Below are 9,148 nucleotides of genomic sequence, written 5' to 3'. Positions count from 1 at the left end.
GTAACTCTGATGTGATGTAACTAAGGCATGTGTCAAGCCTGCTATTTTCAAAGCCCATCATCTGAATCTGGCTCTTTCAAACAGCTTGATGCATTTCCCCTCACCTCCCCCAAATAGGCAGTGATTTTCTTTTTACTCTCTAGTGACTAAGAAGCTTGCTTTTGTTAAAATATCTTCAGAATCCTGCTTGAATATATGGGTAAGGTCAGTGTTACGTGCTGGTTGGTCTAGTTTAAACCAACACGGTGAATCACAAAATCTATTATAAATTGCTTTTGTTTGACTGACAGCACTAGAAGTCACAGCTGAATAGCTACAAATGATGCAACGTTTGCCTCCAATCAGCGACCTGCAGTGACCAGGCATGCTGCCTTGAAAGAGCAGAATACAGTCCCTTCATGCTTTCTATTACTTTTTATTATTATTATTACAATAGCACCATTTAGTAGTGTCTTGTTCCAGGTTGCAGCCAATACATTTTGAAGCATAGCTCATAAAGAAATCACCCCAAATCATTTCTCCCCGTCTTGTTCTGTCCTTCTCCTCTTTCACACCAGTTTTTGTTTTGTGTAAGCTTTGAAGGTGCTAAGAACACCCTCTGCACATCTCTTCCAGGTTCAAATGTGGAGCCACTGTATCGTCAGCTATTCAAACAGGGAAGTCATATGGTGGGTGCTGAAATGGACCCACTCACCCCCAAAGCAAAAGGGAGGCATAATATCACTAGTTGCGCATGGCTCCCAAAGAGCAGATCGGTTTCTGAAAATTTAGAAGGCAGAGAGCCTTGTACTCACAAATGATGCATATGCTGTTCTATATTATTATTATTGTTAGCCGCCCAGAGTAGACTTCAGTCTAGATGGGTGGGGTATAAATTTAATAAATAAATAAATAAATAAATAAATAAATAAATAAATAAATAAATAAATAAATAAATAAATAAATAAATAAATCTGGAGTGATATACACTTGGAAATTGTTGTTGTTGTGTGCTCTTGGATCACTTCGAACTTATTGAAAACTTAGCAGGGTTCTCAAGGCATGTGAGATGTTCAAGGAGTGGCTTACCACTGCCACCTCTCAGTGAGTTTTCATGGCTAAGCAGTGATTTAAACCCATGTTAATCTGACACTCTGCCAACTACGCCACATAGACTTGCAGGGAATAATTAACCTAATTTAAACAGAAATACACTTCAAGAGGAAACTGTGGCTGGATGATCGATGTGCCTTCTCACCCTACTCTATGCAGTCTGGCCACCGAAAGACTCATGCTCTCCCTTCTTAATTCTCCTTTGTTTTAAACTGGACTCAGGTTGTACACACTTTTAAATAGAAGGCACATTTAAGTAGCAGTCAAGTCAAGATTACTTATCTGTAAAGTAGGACACGTGGCTAACCTAAGGAAGTAGCAGTACGGTCAGAGCAACCCTAGGATACAGTTTGTGGAGCAAATCCTCCACAGGACTAACCTTCTTGGGGGCAGGCCTGTTCCTCTAATGGCAGCACAGCATGTTGAGCAGAGTCACATACCTATTCTGCATGCAAACCTTTCTTGGAAAAGGAAGGATCTGAAATTCCAAAGAGATATTTGAGAGTATTTCCCTTGTAGCAGGGAGTGCAACGATTCATTTTTCATCAAATGCAGGCAGAAGCTCAGGGAGTATAATGACTCAGCCTCCTCATTTCCAGAATAATCTGGTGATTTAAAGGCCTTTAGTGAAGGATTTAGCATTTTATTTACTCTTCCTCCTGTCCAGGCAAATGTGAAAATTATTACTAACCACTGTCATTTATTTTTTTTCACACATACAGTGTAACCTATCCTGGCCCAACCCCCATCTAGTTTCAGCTTTCCCTATCTAAACGGACAGTATGGGCTGTACCACGGAAGTCTTACCTGAAAATGGGCTCACCCACTTTGGAGGTCCCTGCCCCACTGTCTTAAGAAATGCAGTGTTTAGAAGGATGTTGGTATAAGGGAGATGAAGTAGTTGAATCTGAAGCTGTGTTGTATTCTCCCCTCTGTTCCTTTCCCCAGAGAAATCAGCTGTTTGCTTAATTGATGTGTCTGCCAGGGTGTTTGCAGAAGCTGGAAGTCTGCAATGGATAACTCCTTTTCATACCAGCTGGTGATGAGTCTGTCTTGTTTTCCGAGCAAAATGCAAAGCATTTTTTTGTTTTCTTTGTTCAAAAGCAGAAAGGAATCAAATCCTAAATGAGGAGGCAGAGCATCTTTCAACATATCTCCAGCCATATGAATCTACCAGACATATGGCTGGTTGCCTTATGCAATTGGACTATCCTGCCCAGGGAAGTTTTCCCTGTTTCTCCTCACTTTTTAGCAAGTACCTCTGACATACCATTTAAGATCTGTCTTTAAAAAGAAGCCTTTTTTTAAATGCGTGTTTTGGTTGTTGTTGTTGTTCTGAACTCTACGGCAAGGTGTTGATTTCTGGGTTCTTTATGTATTACTGTAATTTGTTGATTTCTCTCTCCTTTTTTGGTATAAATAGAAGTCACTTTTAAGTATGCACATCAAAGCAGGTTTTAAATGCTGCAAATACATTTTTAGCTATGACTTAATCCTAAAACATGTACAGCGTAGTATAATGCATATCAGTCTGTGCAGTGTGTCTTTTTCCCTGGGTAACTTGCCTGTTCTTCCATGTTTGAGATTAGGAAGTTACATGGTGCTCCCATAGGTACAACTGAACTCTTACGTCCTCACTTTCTACACCCTAGATTTTCCAGTTGTGTTGGAATACAACCCCATCATCCCGTCAATGCATCTGGAGAGCATCACATTGAAGACAGCTGGCCTGACAGCCAACAACACACTGTAATGCAAAACAACAAATCCTGCTCAATTTTAACATTTCAAATCTGAACATTTTCTGTCGCTGTGAGAAACATGTTCTCTTTAGAATTAAGGAGGTTCCCCCCCCCCCAATATACACTCTCAAAGGAAGATCAAGGTGATAGACTTACATTCCAAATGGATATCTGTAACTCCAATGAAAATGGAGGTGAATGTGAGTGAAATATAGTATGATCAGAGTTTTGCTGGGATTTAGTCTTACTTCTTCTTGCTTGTTGCATGCAGTTCAAGACCCCAGTTTTGAACCTTAAATGTGTGATGAGAATTAACTTGATCAGCTCATATCTTACCATATGATGTTGCATAATAACAACAATGTGCAGTCAAGTAAATTTTGATTTATGGGAATCCTTTTTCAGGATTTTCCAAGTAGAGAATACACAGGACTTATTTACCATTCTCTTCTTCTGGGAGCATCCTGGGACTGTGTATCTCGTCCAAAGTCAAACAGGGTGGTTCTACTTTCAGGAGGCACAGTGGGGAATTGAACTACCAACATCTGGCTCCCAACCGCAGCCAGGTACCTAAGTCACTGAGTTCTGATTTGTCTTCTATGCATCACTTTTCCACTGTTTCCACAACTGCTGTAGTTATTTTGTCCTGTCCTGCTCTCTTTGCTTTCAAGCTTCTGGCTCACCTCCCACATTTTGCCTGCCTCCTTTTCCATCTTGTACATACAGAACATACACATCCCAAAATCACATTTATAATCACCTTCAACAGACATCTGCACCATTCAAGATAGATCGATAGATAGATCGGTCGGTTGGTCGATCGATCAGTCGGTTGGTCGGTCTACTGGCAGACTCATAGATAGATAGATAGATAGATAGATAGATAGATAGATAGATAGATAGATAGATAGATAGATAGATAGATAGATAGATAGATAGATAGATAGATAGATAGATAGATAGATAGATAGATAGATAGATAGATAGATAGATAGATGATGGATGGATGGATGGATGGATGGATGGATGGATGGATGGATGGATGGATGGATGGATGGTCGGTCTGTCTGTCTGTCTGTCTGTCTGTCTGTCTGTCTGTCTGTCTGTCTGTCTCCTGGCAGACTCATAGATAGATAGATAGATAGATAGATAGATAGATAGATAGATAGATAGATAGATAGACAGACAGACAGACAGACAGACAGACAGACAGACAGACAGACAGACGATGGATGGATGGATGGATGGATGGATGGATGGATGGATGGATGGATGGATGGATGGTCTGTCTGTCTGTCTCCTGGCAGACTCATAGATAGATAGATAGATAGATAGATAGATAGATAGATAGATAGATAGATAGATAGAGAGAGAGAGAGAGAGAGAGAGAGAGAGAGAGACAGACAGACAGACAGACAGACAGACAGACAGACAGATGATGGATGGATGGATGGATGGATGGATGGATGGATGGATGGATGGATGGATGGATGGTCTGTCTGTCTCCTGGCAGACTCATAGATAGATAGACAGACAGACAGATAGACAGACAGACAGACAGATAGATAGATATAGACAGACAGACAGACAGACAGACAGATAAATAGATATAGGAATATATAGCTATAGATATATACACATACTTAACTTTTAGCTATATATATAGCTAAGGGGTAAGTAGGATTCCTTCTGTCCACCAAATATTACTTACACATTTCAACTAGTGCTATTAAATAATCTATTTTGGTTTAGCTGGATGCTATATGAATTAAGTGTATACTGAGAGTAGGGTCACAGCTGACTTAATAGAAATGTGTAATGCAAAAAAGATGAACTAGAACTTAAAACCAATCATCGCCCCACATTGCATTTCCTGGCTGTGTGTATATGTGTGTTACGTGCCATCAGGTTGGAATCAACATACAGCAACCCTAATGGGGCTTTCAGAGTGAGATATGAAGGAGTGGTTTTATCAGTGCCACCCCCTTCCTCATGGATTTTCACCGTCAAGTGGAGATTCAAACCCAGGTTTCCTAGTCTATCACTCCACCCACTAGTACACCATGCTGGATATCTTTTCTCTAATGGAGATGGCATACAGAAAGTTGTGGGGTTTGTTTGTTTGTTTGTTTGTTTGTTTGGACTTTTAAGAATTGTTACTCCTCTTAGAGACATCTCCTATCTGTTACAATATATCTGAGGAGCTGTAAATCCTTCTAACTCCTAATCCCATTGTCTTTAACAAATTTTTAAAGATGCCTTTTGCACTCTATGTGGAAAGAAGAGCAAAGGGAAAGATGGCTTCCCCTTTCTTCTGTTTCTTTCTCTGCAGCTTTCAGCTGCAAATATAAAGATCACAGTTTGAACTAGGCAGCCCTGGGCTTGTTACACACGGCAGGTTCAATCAACTGGCCAGACACGGTTTCAGTCAATATGGGCTTTCTCATCACACTTTCCTATCTATAAATAATTGCACGAACAGAAAAATCACTACCTTTTACTGTTCATCATTAGCAGCACATGTTGTCCCAGATGGATTATTTCCATGCCAGAAGCTTTATCTTTCCACAGATCTTTCTCCTGGAAACATGCTTCCTTATAGATAAGAAGCATACTTTCTGAGAGGGAGAAGGGAGAAAGAGGAGGAATTGCCTACCTTTACTTTGTCTGTATTAACCTCGCAGTAGGAACCCTTTTTCTCTGTCTCCCTTGTAAGCAAGGAATATTTTAACAATGCCATACACAATGTATCTGATCAGTATTTTATGTTAATCTATACGGTAGGCAGCCAACAAAACAGAGTGGGCAGAATGCCGTACTTAAGAGATCTCAGTTAGTTGTTCAGTCATGGAAACCCATGGAGGAAGAGAGATGGCAATAGTAAACCAATCTTTGAGCTTTGAAAATCCTATTAGGGTCATTGTGTGTCATAAGTGACATGACAGCACAAAACAACAATCAATGAGTTACTCTGTTCTGAGTGGTAAACCCTAAACCCACATACCTGGGAGTACATCCTATTGAACAAAGTTGAACTTCCACACAGACATATCTAAGGAATTGTATTGTTAAGCTTTGAACACCTTCTCTTGCATTTCCTTGTTCACTGCAACTTTATCTGTAACATGATCCCTAGGTTGCAAAATGATGGGCCCTCCAGATGCTCACACCATCTAGCAAAAAGTACAAGGTGAATTTCAAAGGAAAGAGCTACACTAGGAGGCCCCCTGAGAAGATTCAGATACATTTTATTTAAGCAAATTAAATAAGAAAAAAAAGGACCATCAAAGTTTTTGTTTTTTGTTTTGGCTGTGTAAACTGATGCAATTTATAAAGTTGTGAGAGCAGCAATCAAGCACGCTGGCATTTCAGCAGCAGACAAGCGTCAAGAACTGATAGGTTCAAAATACAGACTGGACCTTAACAGAATACAGTTTTAAAAAGGAGAGAGCTACAGTAGAAAGTAGACAACCCAAAAAACCCCTTATCATTCCTACATGAGCACTAGTATCGTTTGTTACAAATAAGAAACTGAACACTGGATCTAATATGCACACACATGCATTCCAAAAAGCACCACAAGTTGACTTCCTTAATGTTGTAATGTGCCTGCTACCCCCCCCCATTCAGTCAGAAAATGTCCAGAAGGAGAGCTTAGATAGATTTACAATCAATGTTACAGCTAAGTTGCCCGTTCCTTTTCTTTATGCCGTCCCCTCCCTTTAAAAATAAAGCAGCAAAGTTGGGAATGTTTACTCTTGTGTGCATTTACATCGCTATTTACAACACACACACACACACAATCAGATGAGAAGGCTTACCGGCTTCATTACTCTCTCTTTCAGTCTCACGCACTCCAAGCCACCCCTCGCCTTCCCACTACACAACCAAGCCCAAGTCCGCCCCGTGCAACTCGAAGCTAGCGATGTTCCTCCACCTCTCCAGACGTTCAGCAGAAGACGCGGGTCGCTCCCTTCCCAAGGAATCAAAAGGAAACGCACTTTGTTTCTTACACCTGGCTTTCTGTTGAGTATCTTGCACGATCCTTTCGAGGAAGAAGGGCGGAGGAGGGAGGACGACTCTCAGTCTGCTTCCCAATCCCGCCAGTCTTCCCAAGGTGTCCTACCGGGGCCCAAAGGAAGGAGTTCCAAGACAAGGCAACAAACAAGGGCCCCCTTCCGAGTCCTGGCGGCAGCAGCGTCCGGCGGGGCTCGGCGGGCTCCGAAGGGGTGAAGGGGTTGGAGGGGAGCCGCGACCGGAGGTCAGTAGGGTCCCACCACCACCGCCTCCACTTCTTTGGACGGCCTCCTGTCCTTTACCAAGAAGTTGATCATGCCTTCGGACTTGATGAGCAGGTTGCAGCCGAGGAAGAAGATGCCGAAGACGACGGTGAGGGAGAGGACGCACATGACGGCGATCTGCACCACCCGCATGATGTACAGGCTCCTCTCGTCCGGCGCCGTCACCACGAAGCCGTCGTCGGTCACCACCGCCCGCGGCGTGAAGGAGCGCAGCACCAGCTCCAGGGAGTCACTGCTGTTGGCCAGGAGCAGCCCCATCCCCTCGGTCTGGTTCCCCAGCAGCGAGGAGCCGTTCATGGCCCCGGCTGGAAGGGCGAGGGGCTCTCGGCACGGCCGGCGGCGGCGGCGAGCGGCTGAGGAGGGCGGCACAGCTTCCCCGGGAGCGGCAGCGGCGACGGGCAGCTCGCCCCACGAGCCTCATGCGGGGGGCAGGAGCGAAGGGGCGGGAAAAAAAAAGTGCGCCAAGGGGACTTCTCGCGGCGAGGTCCGACCCCGAGGTCCGCCGCGGCGCTCCTGGCTGGTCGTCCCGAGAGTCTCCCTCCCGCGACTCTCGCTCGCCGGCTCCTGTCCGCGGCAGAGAGGAGGTGGTGGGTTTTGAGCGCGGGCCGGAGGGGCGAGGAAGGGCGCCCCGGCTCGGCTCGAGCGGAGGTTGCAGCCGCGAGCAACGCCGGGCGCCGCCGAAGGAGAGCCCCGAGGGCGCTGCGCTCCGAGGCGCTTCTTTACGCAGAGGTGGGCGGAAGGGAGGCGAACCGGGCGTGGGAGGATGGCTGGACCCCCCCCCCTCAGCACCAGCGGCTCAGGCACGACGACCCCGCTCGGACAAGCAGCGGCCGGGAAATGGTCCCCCCTCCGTGCCCTCGAGCGACTCGGGAGGCGCCACGCGTGCCCGCAAAGTACTAGCCGCCTCCTCCCCTTCCTTCCCTCCCTCCTCCTCCTCCACAGCGGCGGGACCAGGAAAAGGCGGGCGACTTTTTCCCGTCAGGGCCACGCCGCGGGTCACGGAGGCCGGCCGCTTCTTTCCCCCCCTGGAGGGGCGACCCCTGTGAAGAGGGAAGGCGTCCTCGCCGTCCTCTTTTCCTCCGTTGGGCTTCTGTTCTTTTAACTTGAGAGAGATAGAGATAAAAACACACGGGTTCGCAGGGAAGTCGGGATAAAAGGGCGGAATAAACGATTAAAAGCGTGAGGGTGTCTGTGTGTCTTCGTTCCCAACAACGCCTCTCGTCCAGAGACGGGCGGACCTGAGTCAAGAGGCGCCGCGTTCTCTGGGATGGCGGTCGTCGAAAAGACGCGAGTGCCTGAAGGACAGACACTCTCTGAGAATGCCCCGTTATATGCATTCAGAGTACGGATAGTTTCTCACTTTTTATCCTACAGAGTTTGCTTTCCGGGTTCAAGGCGGAGAGAGAAGGCCTGAAGGGAACACCACACATAGGGCAGAGCCCCCCCCCCCCCCCGTTTTCGTTTTGCAACGGCCCTGTAGCGACGGGGCGAGTGGGGTCACCCTTGTTTTGTTTTATCCAGTAACTGTTTCAAGTTGCTGCTAACAGTTACTTTTAAATTAAGTTTTTGAAAAATCTTTTGACACTTGGGACAAAACCATCCAGGTTCTGTGCCGTTGTTTTAATAATAAATAAGTTTTGGACTGCAGAGCCGGAGGGACCCTCTGGGTGTGCAGTCCAGACTCTCTCAAGGAGGCACTGTGGGGTATCGAACTCCCAACCTCTGGCTCCACAGCCAGAGACCTAGTCCAGAAATTTCATTTTTTGTAAGATATGATCGAGTAGACAGATAGGCGGGGTATAAATTAAATAAATAAATAAATAAATAAATATTTTTTTTTCTCCCAAAAACAACAAGCAAGAAAAAGCCCTTTGGAAGCCATGAGGGACAATAGTAAAGAATTACTTTGGTAGCTTTTGAACAAATGCCATAACAAATGATTCATGGAAAATAACTTCTCCAAAGGGGTGTTGTGTGTGTCCTGGGTGGGAACCTGAGATCGTTCATGGAGTG

General features: G+C 45.3%; 1 protein-coding gene across 1 annotated transcript; it reads right to left on the bottom strand.

The window, feature by feature from the left end:
- Positions 1-6,062: 6,062 nt before the first annotated feature.
- On the bottom strand, positions 6,063-8,231 carry RPRM (reprimo, TP53 dependent G2 arrest mediator homolog). Its single transcript, XM_020797084.3, has one exon. The coding sequence runs from the start codon at positions 7,430-7,432 to the stop codon at positions 7,097-7,099; it is 336 nt and encodes a 111-aa protein (XP_020652743.1). The 5' UTR covers positions 7,433-8,231; the 3' UTR covers positions 6,063-7,096.
- Between the last annotated feature and the right edge of the window lie 917 nt (positions 8,232-9,148).

The sequence above is a fragment of the Pogona vitticeps genome, chromosome 1, assembly GCF_051106095.1.
Source record: "Pogona vitticeps strain Pit_001003342236 chromosome 1, PviZW2.1, whole genome shotgun sequence".
In the NCBI taxonomy this organism is placed as follows: Eukaryota; Metazoa; Chordata; class Lepidosauria; order Squamata; family Agamidae; genus Pogona; species Pogona vitticeps.
The sequence above is the reverse complement of the archived record's forward strand: the minus strand, read 5'-3'. Positions and strand labels throughout refer to the sequence as shown.

Coding starts and splice junctions, on each gene's coding strand:
- RPRM (XM_020797084.3), bottom strand. CDS start 7,432: ATGAACGGCTCCTCGCTGCTGGGGAACCAGACCGAGGGGATGGGGCTG.